Source organism: Trachurus japonicus, chromosome 24, assembly GCF_045865225.1.
Source record: "Trachurus japonicus isolate A0001 chromosome 24, Traja_1.0".
Lineage (NCBI taxonomy): Eukaryota > Metazoa > Chordata > Actinopteri > Carangiformes > Carangidae > Trachurus > Trachurus japonicus.
The window spans coordinates 2,151,426-2,171,916 of NC_140930.1; the positions used below are offsets into that span (position 1 = coordinate 2,151,426).

General features: G+C 41.4%; 1 protein-coding gene and 1 long non-coding RNA gene across 2 annotated transcripts; one reads left to right on the forward strand and one right to left on the reverse strand.

The window, feature by feature from the left end:
- Positions 1 to 14,641: 14,641 nt before the first annotated feature.
- Positions 14,642 to 15,766, forward strand: LOC146961117 (uncharacterized). Its single transcript, XR_015035212.1, has 2 exons — positions 14,642 to 14,771; positions 15,544 to 15,766. It is a non-coding gene; the product is annotated as an uncharacterized LOC146961117 (long non-coding RNA).
- Positions 15,767 to 16,545: 779 nt separating this feature from the next.
- On the reverse strand, positions 16,546 to 19,280 carry atf3 (activating transcription factor 3). The gene is made up of 3 exons (XM_085770455.1): positions 18,993 to 19,280; positions 17,732 to 17,839; positions 16,546 to 16,896 (listed from the first exon to the last, which is right to left on the reverse strand). The coding sequence occupies exons 1-3, from the start codon at positions 19,251 to 19,253 to the stop codon at positions 16,561 to 16,563; spliced, it is 705 nt and encodes a 234-aa protein (XP_085626581.1). The 5' UTR covers positions 19,254 to 19,280; the 3' UTR covers positions 16,546 to 16,560.
- Between the last annotated feature and the right edge of the window lie 1,211 nt (positions 19,281 to 20,491).

Here is a 20,491-nt window from a genome sequence, read left to right on the forward strand (position 1 = left end):
TCCATCATCCAAGATGTAGGTGCTCGGACCCACTTGCTTTTTGATCATGATGGGGGCAGAGAATTTCTGATGTCCCTTTAACACATGTACAGGTTTGCGCACCCGCACCTTGTCTCCCTCTCTGAATGAAGGAGTGCGAACTCCACGTCTGGTATCAAAGTACTTCTTCATGTGCTTTTGTCGAAGGGACACTCTCTGACGCAGCACATCATCACGTGCTGTCATGGCAGGAGGAGAAAGCACGTCGAGCTTTGTTCTCATCTTGCGGCCATGCATCAGCTCGAACGGTGATGCACCCGTCATGGCGTGTGGTGTAGCACGATACACTTGTAGGAAATCAGCTGTAGCTCTTTTCCATGCTTTGTTTTGAAGCATTGTGGCCTGGATGCAGCTTTTGAAGACTCTGTTAAACCGCTCTATTGCACCGTTAGCAGCTGGGTGGTACACAGAGGAGCGGATATGAGTGATTCCTCTTTCTTTCAGGAATGATGAGAATTCAGCAGATGTAAATTGCGGTCCATTGTCAGTGACCAGGGACTCTGGATCACCACACCGGCTGAACACACTGCTGAGAAATCCAAGCACAGTTACCGTGGTGACAGATGGTGCAAAAGCTACTTCGGGCCATTTTGAGTAGTAATCGGTGAGTGTGATTGCAAACCTGCAGTCGTAAGTTGCATTTTCAAAAGGTCCAACTATATCCATGCCCAATTTCTTCCAGGGGCCTTCAGGCAGAGACACAGGTTGCAGCGGTGCCTCAAAAACCTTTGCAGACTTGTCAGAGCTTTGACACACTGAGCATGCAGATATTTGAGAACGTACCAGTGCATCCATTCCAGGGAACCAGTACAACTCTCGCAGGCGCTGTCTTGTTCTCACAATGCCCTGATGACCTTCGTGAGCCAGAGCAGTGAGTGTGTGGCGCAAAGAGGCGGGCACCACAAGGCGTGTCCCTTGAAACACCAAATTGTCCTTCACACACAGTTCATGCCTCATCTTGAAGTAAGGCTGCAGAATTGGCTCCACGGCTTTCACAGAAGCTGGCCACTGCTGGAGGATCTGTGCACGCAGAGAAGCAAGTTCAGAGCAGGAGGAGGAAGCATCCTCAAACTCACCAGCAGTCACAGAGACAGGACATGTTGACAGCAGAGCCACGAGTTCAGGATCAGAGTCTGTAAGGAGAGGAGAGGCAGCAGGCAGAGGTAAGCGTGAAAGGCAGTCGGCTGTGTGATTGAGTGAACCAGCCCGATAAACAACGTCATAAGTGAAACAGAGAAGGCGCGCAGACCATCTTGCAATGCGCATCCCTGCTCTATCAGTCCCTTTCGTTGAGAGGAGTGTTGTGAGGGCCTGATGGTCGGTGCGCAGTGTGAATTTCCGGCCCCACAAGTAAGTCCTCCATTTTTCCACTGCCCAGACACACGCGAGAGCCTCTTTCTCGACAGTTGAATATTTCCTCTCAGTCGGCGTCAGCGTCCTTGATGCAAACGCCACTGTTCGTTCTGTGTGATCTGGATGCAGCTGAGTGAATACAGCACCAAGACCATAATCTGATGCATCAGTTGAGATTATGGTTGGAAAGTCCGGGTCAAATAAAGCAAGGGCAGGGCTATTCACCAGTAGCTGTTTCACATGAAGAAAGCATTCTTGAGCTTCATCAGTCCATTCAAATGTGGCATCTTGACGCAGACAGGCACGGAGTGGTTCTACCACTGTGGCGTAGTTAGGTATGAATTTTCCATACCAAGACAGCATGCCTAAGAAGGAACGCAGGCTGCAGGCATTTTTGGGAGCAGGAGCCTGTGTAATGGCTTGTAGGTGTTCAGTGTCAGGCTGAATGCCTCTTGCTGTCACTAAATGTCCCAAGAACTTTAAGCTGGTTTGGCGAAAGTGGCATTTCTTTTCATTCAGGTGCAAGCCTGCATCTTTAAGGCGTTGCAGTACAGTTTCCAGAGCTGTGTCATGCTCCTGTGCCGTGCGTCCATAGCAGATTATGTCATCCAGGTAGTACTGTACATTAGGCACCCCACTCAACACTGTCGCCATCAGTCTTTGAAATGCTGCTGGAGCTGAAGCCAGACCATAAGGGACTCTGCAATAACGAAACAGTCCCTCATGTGTGATGAAAGCAGTTAAATCCCGACTCTCAGGATGCAGCAGCACTTGGTGATACGCACACTCCAGGTCAATAGTTGAAAATACAGTTGCACCTGAAAGTGTCGAGAGCAATTCCTCCATGTGAGGGAGAGGGTAGCTGTCTACTATGATTGCTTTGTTCGGCTCTCGAAAGTCTCCACACATTCGAATACCTCCCGTTTTCTTTTGTGTGACTACTATCGGTGAGACCCACGGAGAGGCTTCAATGCGTTCTATCACACCAGCAGAAAGTAGTCGATTGAGCTCCTCTGACACAGCAGCTCGCACTGAGAAGGGAAGGCGCCGTAGCTTTTGACGCACAGGTACAGCTGTTTGTGTGACTTTTACCTTATGCATGAACCCTTTGGCGCATCCTACGGTTGCAGGAGAGGCTGGCTGTGAGGTGAGAGAGGCCACTGCAGCTGTAGGGAGCAGAGGAGGAGGTGAAGCAGTTGGTGGGTGTACAGTGTTGTCCTCAATGCGCAGGCGAAGGGCAGATATTAAATCCCGTCCCATCAGTGCAGTTCCTGAGTCCACCACATAGAAATTTGCCATGCCTTTAATGCCATCCATGTGTACAGTCGCTTTCATGCATCCTAACACTTTGATAGGGGTCTTTGAATATGTCACCAGTCGGACAGAGGATTGATGGAGTGGAGCTTCTCTGAAATGCTCCTCATAGATGCATCGAGGCAGAACAGAAACAGCAGCACCCGTATCCACAGTCAGTTTCATTGTTTGAATTGTCTTTGCAGTCTGAATGTCCACTTTGCACTGTATTCTATCCGGAGAGTCTGTTCCATCCACCAGCAACAGCGTGTATTCAGGCATTTCAACCTCTTTCACGGCCTGAGTTTGCTGAGATTGACACACACGTGCAAAGTGTCCTTTTTTATTACAATTTCTGCACGTTACTTTGGCTGCTGGGCATTCACGTGAGTTGGCCAGGTGTTTTTGTGAATCACAACGGAAGCAAGCACGTGCAGATGAGGTCGAGGCAGGTTTATTAGCAGGTTTTGCAGAATAGCTCCTACGTGGCTGTCTTGGCCTGTATGCTGTATCATGAGCCTTCACAACATGAACAGGTAAGTGCTGATCACCTGCCATAGACTTAGCTTGTTCACTGGCAGATTCAACTTGAGTGGCTATTGTAATAGCATCAGTTAATGTCAGTTTATCTTTAAGAAGCAGTTTCTCCCTAATGCGAGGGTTAGCCACATGCTCCACGAGCTGGTCTCTAATCATATCATCAGCATTGGCAAATTCACATGTTGCAGCAAGCTCTCTTAGTGAAGCAATGTATTGTACAATTGACTCCTGGGGTCTCTGTGCTCTCTTCCTGAACGTGTGGCGCTCCACCACCACGTTAACGGAAGGCATAAAATGTTCATTTAATGCAGCAATGGCGGCTGCTAGGTCGTCACCTGTGTTCGGCAGAGTATGAAAGATCCGCTGTCCCTCCGAGCCCAGACAATGCAGAAGTAGCGCTCGTCTCCTTGCTTCTGGCCACGCGTCTCCATTTGCACGGATGACCAGGAGGTAGTTTTCGAACATCCTCACCCACGTCTTGAAAGGAATGGCCGGCTCCCCCGGGCAAGGCAAGAAAAAATCCGGGAACGGCGCATTTACAGCCATCTTCCGCAAAAAACAAATGCAGGTTCGACTCGTCGCCAATTTGTTATGTGGATGAGTCCAAAAAGAAAAAGGTAGGTAAGGTTGTAACAGGGTTTATTCCCACATGGTAGCACAAGCAGAATATCACCTTCTCTGTAGCTCCAGGATCAACAACTAACAGCCAGTAGTTACTTCCGCCTTTCTTCTTCTTCACTCACTAACTCACAGTGCCTCCTAGTGGCGGAACATGGATGCAGGAATACTAAGTGAACACAACAGTGATGAGTCTTATTTTAAGCGAAAAGAGATTAGTTTTGACTAGAAATTAGACATTTTGACAAGAAATAAGACAAATATTCTTGGAAAGATTTTGAGTTTTTGCAGTGCAGTGAGAAACGCTGCAGCAGAGGGAGTTTTCCTCTCTCAGAGTCTGGTCATGTGACTCATTCACAGTGTGAAGGAATCGAACCTGCGACACCTGGTAGAAAGGTACAGGAAGACGTTTTATTTTTAGGAAAATTTCATACACACAAAAGAAAATGGACTGACGGAAAACAAACTTTGCACTTTTTTAGAAAGAGCTTTTTCAGTCTGGCACCGACACCAAAGGACTTGAAATACCAAAAGTGTTAAAAACAAATGTTATTTTGGATAAATATGTATTTAATTAATATGATCTTCTTTACTTCAATGTTTTTTTAATATATATCTATATATATATAGATATTTTATTTTATTTTTTTATATATACATGGTAAGCATAAACTCTTTGTATATTTAAGCAATATATCACGACAGGCCGTGGTATATGCTCATTATACCACGGCTAAGGGGCGTTGTTCGGCCCAACGCGAAGCGGAGGGACGACAACCCCCTTAGAGTGGTATAATGAGCATATACCACGGACTGGAGTGATATATTGCTTTTATAAAACGGTTACGAATAAAGGCAATATAAAAGAGGGATACGCAATCAATTTCATGTAGTTTTATTCAACCAGAAATACATATTATCCAATAAAATAGCCTCACTGTGAAAAAAATAGTCCCACCTCTCCAGACGTTAGCTCCAAGTAGCTCTGCAGCTCGTCTTTTCCTCCGCTTTTTTTCAGGTGAAAGTCACTGCTCAATCCACTCTACCATTGTTAACCCTCCCCGGAGGTGAAAGTTCACCTTAAACATATGAATTCAACTACTTTAGTCCGTTTTTTAACATCGTAAAAACATCAGCTGTCTTGGGCTACGGACCGCGACAGTCCGTTGTCATGGATACATGACAACAACTTCCATTCATACCAGTCATACGTGCCTGACGCGGAGTGATAGCCTACGCTGTGATAAGGTTTTAGAATAGTAACCGTGGTATATGCTCAATATACCACGGTTAACAACCAATCAGATTGCGGGATTTCACCTTTCCGTTTTATAATTATATATATATTTTTTATTTTCCCCTGGCACAACAGTATTGTTCTGTACATAAGTGTTAATAAAGTTTTTTTTTAAAACAAAAGAAAGGTACAGGAAGCACTGTGTTCTCCTACAGTCCTGTGTGGACCATGAACACAACACTGACATGATGAGGTTTTGCCTGGTTGTGGATCGACCAATCAGAGGAGCAGGAGACTGAGCGATTATTCACTGGAGCTGTTGTGTGTCAGTTGTGTGTCTGTTTGTGTGTGTCAGTTGTGTATGTGTTGTGTATGTATTGTGTATTAGTTGTGTGTCTGTTGTGTATCTGGTTATGTGTATCAGTTGTGTGTCTGTTGTATCAGTTGTGTGTCAGTTGTGCGTTGTGTATGTTTTGTGTATGTGTCTGTTGTGTATCAATTTTGTGCCAGTTTGTGTGTATGAGTTGTGTGTCAGTTATGTGTCAGTCGTGTATATGTTGTGTATGTATTGTGTATCAGTTGTGTGTCAGTATTGTGTATCAGTTGTGTGTATAAATTGTGTATCAGTTGTGTATAAGTTGTGTGTCAGTTGTGTGCCTGTTTGTGTGTCACTTATGTATCAGTTGTGTGTCAGTTGTGTATCGGTAGTGTGCCTGTTTGTGTGTCAGTTGTGTATAAGTTGTGTATGTATTGTGTATCAGTTCTGTCTGTATTGTGTATAAGTTGTGTATCAGTTGTGTACCAGTTGTGTGTCTGTGTGTATAAGTTGTGCGTCAGTTGTGTGTATGTGTTGTGTATCAGTTGCATGTTATTTTGTGTAGCCTATGTATTGTGTATCAGTTGTCTGTGTATTCTGTATGTGCTGTGTGTCAGTTGTGTGTATGTGTTGTATTGAGTATGTGTTGTGTATCTGCTCCTGGACACGTTCTCTACAACAGGAAGTCAGGGCCGTTGTCTAGGGGAGAAAGGTGATGATAACTCTAGGGGCCCAGCGCCCAGTGGGGCCCATAGAAAACCCCAGTAGTCTAATCTTTGTATGACTGATTTATTCTGCTTAGACCCTGACTAATACTCATAGTACACTGTAAAAACTCAACATCTTTCCAAGAATATTTGTCTTATTTCTTGTCCAAATGTCTCATTTCTAGTCAAAACTAATCTCTTTCCACTTAAAATAAGACCCATTACCTAAAAATTAACTTGTTTTTAGATCATTTTCACTTAAATTCACAATAGATAGAAAAATCTGCCAGTGAAAGTAAGTTTTTTGTGCTTGTAATAAGGAAGAAAAACTTGCTCCATTATCAGATTTTTCTACTTATTCCAAGTGAAAATCTGCTTGAAAGAAGTAAAAAGTGTCTAAAAACAAGCTACTTTTAATATGATGTGTCTTATTTTAAGTAGAATGAGATTTGTTTTGACTAGAAATAAGACAAACATTCTTGCTAAGATACTTGAGTTTTTGCAGTGTAATGCTGCATTAGCATCAAAACAAAGAAGGCTAAATAAAAAACGATAATACATACGTAGTCTAAGAAAAAAAAAAAGGAGAAGTTAGGGGGAGGGGCCCACTTTAGTATTCTTTAAGGGGGCCCAGAATTCCTAGCAACGGCCCTGCAGGAAGTAGAAACAGAGATGATGACTCTCCGTTCGGTTTAGCCGCCGGTCGCTGCCGAGGTCATCGATGAGGTCATCGCTGATCGATCGGCTCTGATCGAGATGAGGAAGTTTATAGTTGCTTTTCTTTTTCTTTTCTTTTTTTTTTTTGTCTTTTTCAGAGTGAAACCTGAACTCCTCAGCGTCTGTGGCCTCACATGGGCTGTTGGCCAACACACAGGGCCGAAGTACACACACACAGACACACACAACCACACACACACACACACACACACAGGAGGAGGGAAGATGCTTTGTCATCCTCTCCACTGATGCAACTCAGTCACAAGTGGAGGTGAAGAGACTGATGCAACAGCTGTGTCATAACGTTCGACCAGCAACAGCCTGAGTGTGTGTGTGTGTGTGTGTGTGTGTGTGTGTGTGTGTGTGTGTGTGTGTGTGTGTGTGTGTTGGGGTCAAAGGTCACGCCACAGTCGCCTACATCGCTGTGTAAAAGTCAATCCATCATGAACACAGGGAGCCACTTTAACAACTCTTTAGGAGATGATTAAACCGAGTTAAAGGTTTTTATCACTGGTGTTGAACTAAAAACAAGGAAGTGACACACACACACACACACACACACACACACACACACACACACAGGAGGTTGTGTGTTGAGTGATCAAATAAAAACAGAGCAGATTTCAGAATAAAACACTCATACACTAATACAAACATCTACCTTTATACTGAAGGAGCTTTAACACAAACATCTACCTTTATTCTGAAGGAGCTTTAACACAAACATCTACCTTTATTGTGAAGGAGCTTTAACACAAACCTCTACCTTTATTCTGAAGGAGCTTTAACACAAACATCTACCTTTATTCTGAAGGAGCTTTAATACAAACATCTACTTTTATTCTGAAGGAGCTTTAACACAAACATCTACCTTTATTCTGAAGGAGCTTTAATACAAACATCTACCTTTATTCTGAAGGAGCTTTAACACAAACATCTACCTTTATTTTGAAGGAGCTTTAACACAAACATCTACCTTTATTCTGAAGGAGCTTTAATACAAACATCTACTTTTATTCTGAAGGAGCTTTAATAGACACATCTACCTTTATTCTGAAGGAGCTTTAATACAAACATCTACCTTTATTCTGAAGGAGCTTTAACGCAAACATCTACCTTTATTCTGAAGGAGCTTTAACACAAACATCTACCTTTATTCTGAAGGAGCTTTAATACAAACATCTACTTTTATTCTGAAGGAGCTTTAATAGACACATCTACCTTTATTCTGAAGGAGCTTTAATACAAACATCTACCTTTATTCTGAAGGAGCTTTAACACAAACATCTACCTTTATTCTGAAGGAGCTTTAACACAAACATCTACCTTTATTCTGAAGGAGCTTTAACACAAACATCTACTTTTATTCTGAAGGAGCTTTAACACAAACATCTACCTTTATTCTGAAGGAGCTTTAACACAAACATCTACCTTTATTTTGAAGGAGCTTTAATAGCCTGTAATTAACATAGCAGCTGTGAATCAAACAACATGGAGTTCTTGTTGCTACACGTCAATCGTGACTCCGCCCACTTGCACTGAACTCTCCATGGCAACAGGTGCTTTTGTTTTTTGAGGTGTGTTTGTTTTCTTCACCTGTGAACAGACAGACAGGTGTGTTGACGTGTCACTGTGGCGGGTGGGCGGGGCTTAACCCCCTCTGTGCCAATCAGCTGCTGCTTGTGTAACGGCGTAATTACTGAAGAACGGACTGTTGCTCCGAGGTCATGGGCCACACACACACACACACACACACACACGCACGCACGCACGCACACACACACACACACACACACACACAGGAAGTGACAGGTTTTTCCCCAGAAGCAGAGAGATGTAGAAACGAGTTCACAGGTATTTCACCACTCAGCTACTTCTCTCCAGTCAACTTCATGTTAACGGTGCGTTCAGGTGCTCCCTCAAAAAGTCCGTAACTCTTGAATGCCACAAGTATGAATGCAAAAATGAAAAAAATAAAATAAATAAAAGGTTTGATTTGATTTGATTTTTATTTGTCTCAAACAAGCACATCAAAAGACAAACAATCTATGTAACAAGAAACAAAACAATAATGATACTGTGCAAGTTTGAGAATAGAAGGGGCTGAAGGAAGCAAAGCTGATCAAGTTACATTGTGATTCATGTCATACATCTGTAGTTCCATACAATTCAGAAGATTAAAAACATATTGCTTTAATATGAAATAAGACCATGATTATAAATAAAAAGAGTAAAATTATCTGTCCAGTTCTTTATAGCTGTCCAAGAGTGTATGTTTGTACTTACTTTTAAATTGTTTTAAGTTATTGCACATTTTTATATCCTCATCTAGTCTATTCCACATTTTAACACCACAAAAATAGATGCTAAGACTTTTCAGGGTAGAATGGATGGTAGATTGTTGTTTAAAGGTACAGTTCCCTCTTAAATCATATATGCTTTCTCTGATCATAATAAACATGTTTTGGATGTTTATTGGTAGCAACCTATTCCAGGCTTTAAACAGGTTGATTGGTTTGTTGTTACTCTTCAGTTTATCTGAGTCAAACACTGAGTCATAACTCATCAGCTGTCCCCCCCCCCCCCCCTCCCTACTTTCCTCTCTCTCTCTCTGACATGTCCGGTCTTGTCCTCTGAGTTCACATGCAGCAGGTTTGGAGGTGAACTTGTGTTCATGTTGTGAAGTTTTCTAAGATAATAAATAAATACTAAAGTGAAGTGTGCACTGCAGCCTGAAGCTCTGTTTAATCTGTTTCTCTTCATTAGTGTTTTTCTCATTATTATGTTTTTGCAGAGGAGCAGCGGGTCACTGCTGATGCAACCGGGCAGCAAGATGACTCTATGGGCCGGATTTACTAAAGGTTTGCGTGTATTAAAACGTGTGCAAACGTGATTGCACGCGCAAACACATGTGGAACCTGATCTACTAACCGGACGCACCGAGGATTGCGTCTCTCACACGGGCAGAATAGCACGTGCGATCCATTTAGCGTGTTTGCCTTGATGAATATGTAAATCTGGGCGTTTCAGCCAGAACGTGCAAAATACTGGGAGGAGTAGATGCAAATCGATTTATTTAGCGCGTGCAATGTGATTTACCAAACCAGGAAGAGATTGCGGTGGCTGTTTTTGCGTCTTTATTCACCACGTCTGAAAACCATGTACTAACTGATACAACTTTGCCAAAACGTATGCGTTTATTGATTTGATACCTGTCAGAGCCCCGTGATCTTACATCTCTGCATTTCCTCACGTCCGGGTAATTCTGTAATAGTTTTTCAGCCTGTTAAAAGTCATTTACGCGCCGTTGCGCACGGGGCACGTCTGTCCTGCAGTGCCTCTCCTCTCCTCTCCAGTACCTGGCTGCTCAGCTCCGTCTCTCAGTCCCGGTCCCGGACTGAGACACGTCACCGCTGCCTTCACCCGTCTTTGATCCCTCTGGTCAGTGGTCAGAGCGTTTAGATCCGTGTGTCCCACCTGAGCTCTCTACAGTATTAATCCACTGGATCATGGCAATCACACACACATATTATAGGTGCGTGCTGGGCCGTAAAGTATACCCCCGCAGCCCCCGCGAGGCGGGGGGGCCCCGCATGCCGTGGGGGCCCCGCCCCCGCCCGTTAAGCCGAGTTTCCACCGAATCAACGGTCCTTCTTTTTTTTTTTTTTTTTACACCACAACATATGGTTCACGTCATGATAACTTCTGTATTTTGGCCATTCAAGCTTCCACAGTCCATAGTTCTCTTCTTTGTTTGATATTTCAAGAGACTTTTGGTTAAGTAACCATGGACAGCTCCTAGGCAGGATTGTTCTGCTGTGTTGTCGCCGCCGTCAACCCCCGGCCCGCCCCCCGTCATCGCGGCCATCGCCTCGCCGCCGCAGCCCCCCCCCCCCCCCCCCCCCCCCCCCCCGCCGTCACCGCTGTCATCCGCGGCGAACGGCCGCGGGGGGGCCCCGCACGGTTACGTTACGGCGCTGGGTGCGTGATTGTTGCTGCAGCTGCTGCCTCTTCGTCACTATATGACGAGTTGGGCCCTGTAGCGATTTGTGTTTATTTATCTAGACAGAGCGCGAGAGAGATGAACACACGTGCTGTCATTATGCATCGGATCAAATGTCATTCTGTCCCTTCGTCCGTCCAGCTCTCTGTCCACTCTCTCCATGGCGGAAACGATTACACGCGCAAAACCCTCATTTACATATTGCGGTTTGCACGTGTTTTCATTTAGCGGGTTACTCTTAGTAGATCACCTGTTTTGCGTGCACTAACCAAACTCGCAATATTATAGCGGGAGCAAACAATATAGCGCCCGTTATCTGGGATCTTAGTAAATCCGGCCCTATATGTACAATAAGAAATAATATTAATATTATTTTTTATTATTATTATTATAATAACAGCAGCTGCTGAGGTTTCTGATAAATTATTCAAACTCATTAACTCAACATTAAACTTAAAATGATTTTGGTTTCTGAATGCAGGCTGTGTGCATCTACCTTTATTCTGAAGGAGCTTTAACACAAACATCTACTTTTATTCTGAAGGAGCTTTAACACAAACATCTACCTTTATTCTGAAGGAGCTTTGATACAAACATCTACTTTTATTCTGAAGGAGCTTTAACACAAACATCTACCTTTATTTTGAAGGAGCTTTAATACAAACGTCTACCTTTATTTTGAAGGAGCTTTAACACAAACATCTACCTTTATTTTGAAGGAGCTTTAATACAAACGTCTACCTTTATTTTGAAGGAGCTTTAACACAAACATCTACCTTTATTTTGAAGGAGCTTTAATACAAACGTCTACCTTTATTTTGAAGGAGCTTTAACACAAACATCTACCTTTATTACACTGCTGATGTAACCGGGCAGCAAGATGACTCCATATGTACAACAACAAATAATAATATTATTATTATAAACAGCAGCTGCTGAGGTTTCTTCTGATAAATTATTCAAACTCATTAACTCAACATTAAACTTAAAAAAAATGATTTTGTTTTCATTCTTCTGTTGGATGAAGAAGATGTGATGAGGCAACAGCTCAGTGTGATGCAACGCTCCAAACTATCACAGTGTGTAAATACCTCGGTCAAAGTTATGAGAGCTCCAGTCTCCTGGGTTTCCCCTTCTTTAGCTGCTGCTGCTTTGTTTCCCTTTTTCACTCTGAAACTGTAGAAAACTACAATAATACACTGATATTGATTACAATATTGAAAAAAAGAGTGTTTCATGTTTAACTTTGTCTTTAGGAGATCGTTTCATCTTCCACTTGATGAACTGTTAAACACATTAACACACATTTTAAACCATGGGTATCCAAACTTTTGCATGATGACACTATATATATGGCATATATAGATAAACAGTATATATGTATATATTAAAGCAAGGAAAGTTCACCTTAAACACGTGAATTTAACTAATTAGTCTATTTGTTAACGTTGTCAAAACACTGGCTACCTTTTTCTACCGACTGTAACTTCCATTCATACTTGCCTGACGCGGAGTGATACGCTGTGATAAGGCTTTAGAATAGTAGCTGTGGTATACGCTCATTATATCACAGTTAAAGGGATAGTAGCATTTTTTTAAAGTGGGGTTGTATGATCTCCAAATAGCCCCTAAGTACTTTAATTGCAGTAGAAGACTCTCTGCACTCCTCCCGTTAGCAACGCCAGCCCATAATAGCCCTGCCCAGAGATTTACAACATAGAGTGTTGTGAACAGACCCAAAGAAACGGCCTATTTTCACGGCCAGTGAACAATGGAACTGTGTATTATTTTTCAGGTAAAACCTCTTTTAGGCCGTGAAAATAGGCCGTTTCTTTGGGTCTGTTCACAACACTCTATGTTGTAAATCTCTGGGCAGGGCTATTATGGGCTGGCGTTGCTAACGGGAGGAGTGCAGAGAGTCTTCTACTGCAATTAAAGTACTTAGGGGCTATTTGGAGATCATACAACCCCACTTTAGAAAAAATGCTACTATCCCTTTAACAACCAATCAGATCGCCAGATTTCACCTTTGCGTTTTATATGTAGATATAAGTCAGCGTCTTCATGCATCTTTACTAACTGACAGTCAACTACCACCTGCAGCTACTGGTATCTTTTAAAGTGGACTGTTTTGTTGTGTTAGTGCATGATGGACATTTGGAAATCACTCTGTACACTAACTGACATTTTATTAACTGTATTTCTTTTATATGAGAGTGTGTGTGTATATGTGTAGGCTACATATATATGTATGCATATATATAGGTGATAGTTTGTATATGTGTATATATATAGGTATATTTTATATTTTATTTTATTCTTTTATATTATTGCTACATCTGTCTACATTAGCTAAGTACTTTCTTTGACAGATGAATTTCCTTCGGGATTAATAAAGTATTTATCTATCTATCTATCTAGTGTTTTATTCTGAAATCTGCTCTGTATGTTTATTGTCAGACTGTTTCCCCCCCAGGAAAGAAGAATAAGGACACGCTGCGTGGTTTTAATATGTCATACATATCTTTTAATTAACAAAGTATCAAAAACAGAGATGGACCAACACGTCGGTCGTAGCAGTGCAGTTTGTACCCGACGACAGACGTAGGCACGGTGGAGTCGAGCTCAGTGCTCAGTAGCCATGACAACACAATAAACTACACACACACACACACACACACACACACACACACACACATGAACAAAAATGAACACACACAGACGCCTGCGTCCTTTTACACCGTTGTTCACTGCAAATACTCAAATATCTTACCAAGAATATTTGTCTTATTTCTAGTCAAAACAAACCTCATTCTACCTAAAATAAGACTCATCACATTAAAAAGCAGTTTTTCAAACATATTTTCATTTGAAATAAGTAGAAAAATCTGACAGTGGAGCAAGTTTTTCTTTCTTATTACAGGCACAAAAAAACTTGCTTTCACTGGCAGATTTTTCTACTTATTTCAAGTGAAAATTAGTTTGAAACAAGTGAAAATGATCTAAAAACAAGTAAATTCTTAGGTGATGAGTCTTGTTTTAAGTGGAAAGAGATTAGTTTGAATAGAAATTAGACATTTTGACAAGAAATAAGACCAATATTCTTGGAAAGATTTTGAGTTTTTGCAGTGTTGTGACTCTGGAAGTTTCTCCGTCCTCCCTCTGAACTCCTAGAGCTGTGACTGGACCGAATACTGATAAACCAGAGTTTCAACACGTTTCTTCTAATTCTTCTCCTTCTCCTTCTCCGTATTTGAACATGCATGACCCTGTAACCTCAACTCAACTTCCTCAGTTTCTGTTTGCGCAACAAAAAAAACACATTTCCCCAGAGGGATGACTTCACCACGGAGAGAGAAAGAGGGAGAGGACAAGGGAGTGGAGGAGGGAGGGAGGGAGATATTTGGCAGTGAAGTGAATGAAACCCAGATACTGGTCAAGTCCAACCATCTAATAATGAAATCATCTTCACCTCCAGAGTCGGGCGTGTTTAAATAAAGGACGAGCTGAAGCTGATGCAACACTGGTGATACCTAGCTAACGATATCTAGTGAACATAACTTCTAACCAACAACAACTCTCATCAATAAATACATATCTTTGCTTTGTTCTGTTCTGTTGTGTCTTTTTAAATAATAATAATGATAATAACATCTTGTTGAAAAGGAGGCATCTGGTGTTTCCATACAGACACAGATACAGATACAGAGTTCATTAATGCACAGTCGATAGATATAATATAATATAATATAATACAATACACAAGATTTTAGGTACAAAAAAAACAAACACGTCTGAAAAATAACACTCGTCGTCGTCACGTAGCTTCAACACCAGCTGTGTTTAAGAGGGAGCGCAGTGATCGCTATCAATAACGTTTAGTTTAGTATTTACAGTAGGACAGCTACAGTGTTAAGAAAAGTAAGGTAAGGTGTCGTCTGCATATAGGTTCATACGTCTGGGCTTTTTCGGAAAAGTAAGGTAAGGTGTCGTCTGCATATAGGTTCATACGTCTGGGCTTTTTCAGAAAAGTAAGGTAAGGTGTCGTCTGCATATAGGTTCATACGTCTGGGCTTTTTTGGGAAAAGTAAGGTAAGGTGTCGTCTGCATATAGGTTCATACGTCTGGGCTTTTTTGGGAAAAGTAAGGTAAGGTGTCGTCTGCATATAGGTTCATACGTCTGGGCTTTTTCGGAAAAGTAAGGTAAGGTGTCGTCTGCATAAAGGTTCATACGTCGGGGCTTTTTCGGAAAAGTAAGGTAAGGTGTCGTCTGCGTATAGGTTCATACGTCTGAGCTTTTTCGGAAAAGTAAGGTAAGGTGTCGTCTGCATAAAGGTTCATACGTCGGGGCTTTTTCGGAAAAGTAAGGTAAGGTGTCGTCTGCATAAAGGTTCATACGTCGGGGCTTTTTCAGAAAAGTAAGGTAAGGTGTCGTCTGCATAAAGGTTCATACGTCGGGGCTTTTTCGGAAAAGTAAGGTAAGGTGTCGTCTGCATATAGGTTCATACATCTGGGCTTTTTCGGAAAAGTAAGGTAAGGTGTCGTCTGCGTATAGGTTCATACGTCTGAGCTTTTTCGGAAAAGTAAGGTAAGGTGTCGTCTGCATAAAGGTTCATACGTCGGGGCTTTTTCGGAAAAGTAAGGTAAGGTGTCGTCCGCATATAGGTTCATACGTCTGGGCTTTTTCGGAAAAGTAAGGTAAGGTGTCGTCTGCAAATAGGTTCATACGTCTGGCCTTTTCCCTTTAGTTACGTTTACAATATTTGAAGTGCTGATTTATAATAAACCCTGTCTGTGAATATCACTTCTCCCTTTCTTTTTTTTTTGCTGCTGCTTATTCTTTTTCTTCTGTGGTCGTCCTGAGTGGTCGTTGTTAGCAGCAGAGTTCCTACAACAGGCTGAATGACAGTGACAGAAGGTCGTACAGTAGTAGTTCAATTCATTCATTCATAAATAAATATACTATGTCTCATCCTGCAGCTATACGCTCTCACTGGGCGAGCCATCCCATCACCTTGAAATCACTTTGGTACAAAATCCAACTCTATATCTATTGAAAACAGCTGGAAAAAAAAAAAAAAAGCAAATTGTTCTTGTTCTTGTTGTTGTTAGTGCTTTAGCGTCTGGAAGTCCTTGGCCCTGACTGAAACACTGCAAAAACTCAAAAAATATTTCCAAGAATATTTGTCTTATTTCTTGTCAAAATGTCTCATTTCTAGTCAAAACTAATCTCTTTCCACCTAAAAATTAACTTGTTCTTAGATCATTTTCACTTGTTTCAAACTAATTTTCACTTGAAATAAGTAGAAAAATCTGCCAGTGAGAGGAAGTTGTAATAAGAAAGAAAAACTTGCCCCACTCTCAGATTATTTTAAGTGAAAATCAGCTTGAAAGAAGTAAAAAAAAAAGTGTCTAAAAACAAGCTGCTTTTTAATGTGATGAGTCTTATTTTAAGTAGAATGAGATTTGTTTTGACTAGAAATGACATTTTGACTTAAAAATAAGACAAATGTTCTTGGTGAGATATTTTGGTAAGATTTTTTGCAGTGAACAAACAACAAAAAAAGTACATAATGCATGTGAAGGTGTCTGTGCATCGTGCATCGCTTCTCGTCCAATCAGCAGCTACGGTTTCAGGGAGTGGGGGCGGGGCTTGAGGTCTCCACTCTCCTCTGTTGTAGCAGCGTTGTATCAGCGTTTCACTGTCTCTCTTTACGGTTTTAGTCTCTTTACCAGCTCATAGGTGACCGGGACAGTGGACGAGGTCCAGGCTGAGCAGTCCTACGTCCAGAGGAGCCAGCGTAGAGGAGGAGGAGGAGGAGGAGGAGGTGATAGAGGAGGAGGAGGAGGTGACAGAGGAGGAAGAGGTGAGGTTGTGCAGCTGCAGCGTGCTCTCCTTGATGTGCTGGATGAAGAGCTTCCTCTCGTCCTCGGGCGTCTGTCCGTTCTGGGCGCGGACGATGCAGGTGGGCCGGTGCAGGTTGAGCATGTAGACCAGCTGCTGCTTCTGCTGCTTCAGCTCCTCGATCTGAGCCTTCAGCTCGGCGTTCACGCTCTCCAGCTTCTCTGACTCCTGCAGAGCAAACAGGGGGTTTAACATGTTGAAGGTTTCCTTTATGAAGCCACATCATTAACCCTAACGAAGACTTGGACTGAACCTTCCTCTTGTGTCAGCTTTCTGCTACATCTCTTGTGTTAGAGTCATTTTGAACCGTGTTTTAAATCAGCTGTAAAACACAATAAAACTATTATTTATCATCCCATTAGTTTCTCATCTCTTGGTTACATTGTTAGGCATATTCCTTATCCATAAAAATGTTGGTTTTGCACTTGTGGTTCAGTTTTAACTCTCTTTGTTGTTGTTATCGTTATAACCGGGTCTAAACCAACCCTAACAGCACAAATGTCATGATCTTAACCAGAGCATTTTAGAAATTTGTTTAGAAAGTTTTTGTTTTATTTTGTTTAAATAGAGGTTCCTTTTTATTTATTTATTTAGACGGGACAGTGCATATTGATGATTTGATAAATACACCGGACTTAGCACTGCTGCTAAATTTCATCCGTAGTCCCCAAACAATAAAACAATTGACATAAAAAAGTCCATAAAAACAGAGGACCAATAAATAACAAAATAAGTAGAAAATAAATAAGTAGTTCCTGACAAAGTCAAAAAGTCTTGATGCTATAAACACATTAATGTGGTACTTTTATACATTAAAAACCTAGAAACGGCAACACAAGAGGAAGGTTAAAGAGGACGGGTGGGAAGGTGGAGGGTTTCCAACTATGTTTGTACAATGCAGACACTATTTTATACTTCCAGAATATGCTGCAAAGAAATGTAGAAGGTTCTTCTTCTGAATGTGAATGTGACATAGAGTCTAGTTTGAGGTGGAGGTGTTTACCTTCTGCAGACAATCGGTCTTCTCCTTCTTCTTGTTGCGACACTTTGCAGCAGCGATCTTGTTCCTCTCCCTCCTCCTCTTCCTCCTGTCGCTCTCTTCACCTGTCATCTGAAAAAGAAAAACACAGACACATTTAACATCACTAGGAACATCAATAAATACCCTCACTTTCCGTAAAAAGATTATGTTGGAACCATATCAGCAGATGTGCACCAAAGTAAAGGTAAATGCACAGATAGGCTACTGGTCCACTGAATTGGTAGGAATCTAAATGTCAGCGTGTCATTTGTATTGTAAAAAAAAAAGATTAAAATAAACTTAAACATTTGGTATAGATGACAATTAATGACTTAAATATTTCAAACACTTCCCTGGGGGATTAATAACTGCTCCTATCTCCTATATTGAGAGATGAGTAATGTAATTATATTTTGACTATATTTGATTTTACACATTCATAGTGTTGTGAAATGTATAGACCGAATCTCCTTGTTGTTTACATTCTACTTCCGGGTAGAAAACCAGCTGTAATTTGAATGAGATCAATAGTAACGAACGAGAGTTTAGATATATAATTTCTTTCACGCCCTATCACCATTTAGACAAATCTGAAATGATTGAAGAAACATTACTATTTCTGTGTGTGTGTTTTGTGTTGCTATGTGTTGTATTTATTCAGTTTGGGGGAATCACAGTGTCTAGAAAGCATCAGTGGCTCAGCTGACAGCTAACGGTAGCTAAACTAACGGTAGCTAAGCTAATGGCGGTAGCTAAGCTAACAGCAGGACGTCAGCTGTTAAAACCCTCCCGTTGTGGGACACGACATGAAACTACTCCAGTTAGCTCAGTCATGTTGGAACTCAGATATCCGCTGGAGAAAATATTTTTTCATGGAGCGTTTATTGAGTCACTGAGTTATTAAAGTTAAACAGGTAGCTAACCGTTAGCCCGGCTAATCTATGATAACCATGACTAATTACAAAAATGTGCACACGTAAATAGTAAAGTTTGTCCAATCATTGGTTTTATAAACTTTACAAACATCAGATTAGTCTAAACGGTGATATAGTAACATGAAAAATTAGATAAATATAGAGAAACTCTCGTCCGTCACTATTGTTCTCATGCTGGTTTTCTACCCGGAAGTAGTTGTAAACAACAAGGAGATTCGTCCTAGTGATGCATAATAATGGTGATAATCGTAACACCGTGATTATTTCTCTGACAATAATCGTACCATGAACCGTCTGGTGATCCTCACCTCTCTCCTGAGCCCCGCCCCCCCCGCCGGCGGGTCGTAGGCGCGGTCGGAGCTGGAGCTGGCGCCGCCGTCGGAGCTCAGGTCGGCGCTGAGGCCGTTGGACAGACGCTTGGTCTGGATGGCCAGACGCAGCTCCTCCTTCACCAGCGGAGAGAAGTTGGTGAAGTCGTCCAGGGTCAGCGAGCCGGGCGGGGAGAGGCACGGCACCAGGGCCGAGCAGCTGATGTCGGCCAGGGACGGACCGGGGTGCTGCAGCATCATTCTGAAAAACACAACACACACAGACACACACAGGTCAGAAAACATAACAACTGTCTCAACATCGATCGGCACAAACACATAAAAGCTGCTGTGACAGTTTCATAGGTTATTAAAGTTAACGTAGAAGTCGTTAAAGAATTATGTGTGTCAAAGAGTCAACTATTCTGATAATCTAATAGTCAGTTTGAGTAGTTTTTAAAGAAAAAAAGTCCAAATTTTCTGATTCCAGCTTCTTAAATGTGAATATTTCTGGTTTCTTTGTTCCTTTATGACAATAAATGACAATAAACTGAGTCATATTATTTGGTTTGGGGACAAAACAAGACATTTGAGGACGTCACACTGCAAAAACTCAACATCTTTCCAAGAATATTTGTCTTATTTCTTGTCAAAAATGTCTCATTTCTAGTCAAAACTAATCTCTTTCCACTTAAAATAAGACTCATCACCTAAAAATGAACTTGTTTTTAGATCATTTTCACTTGTTTCAAACTAATTTTCACTTGAAATAAGTAGAAAAATCTGCCAGTGAAAGCAAGTTTTCTGTGCTTGTAATAAGAAAGAAAAACTTGCTCCACTATCAGATTTTTCTACTTATTTCAAGTGAAAATCTGCCTGAAAGAAGTAAAAAGTGTCTAAAAACAAGCTACTTTTAATGTGATGAGTCTTATTCTAAGTAGAATGAGATTAGTTTTGACTAGAAATAAGACAAATAGTCTTGGTAAGATATAGAGGTTTTGCAGTGTATCTTGTTATTTGAGAAACACTGATTGATATTTTTCATAACAGACAGATTCATCGATAATGAAAATAAATTGTAGTTGCAGCTCTGATCTAAACAGTGACTCATACAGACTTTGATGGCGCTTTGATAAGAAGAAGAAGATGATGATGATGATGTGTTTATGGCAGAGAACAAAACAAACACTGACCAAGTCAAACAGGAATGACACGATCCACTGAGTCATCAAATCAGCTTTCTGCTCTTATTATTGTTATTATGATTATTATGTCGTCATCATGTGTCACTGTGTCAGTTATTATTTAGATTTACATCATTAGGTTCGTTCCTGTCACTTTAATGTCACATTTTATCTCCATTATCCTGAACTGATCAGGTTATATCTGTAATATCATAGAATATCAATACATTTTATCATTCAAATTGCAATAAAGAATAGAATAAAAAACAACTTAAAGAGTTTTAACAAATCAATAAACCCAGCGGAGATAGACAC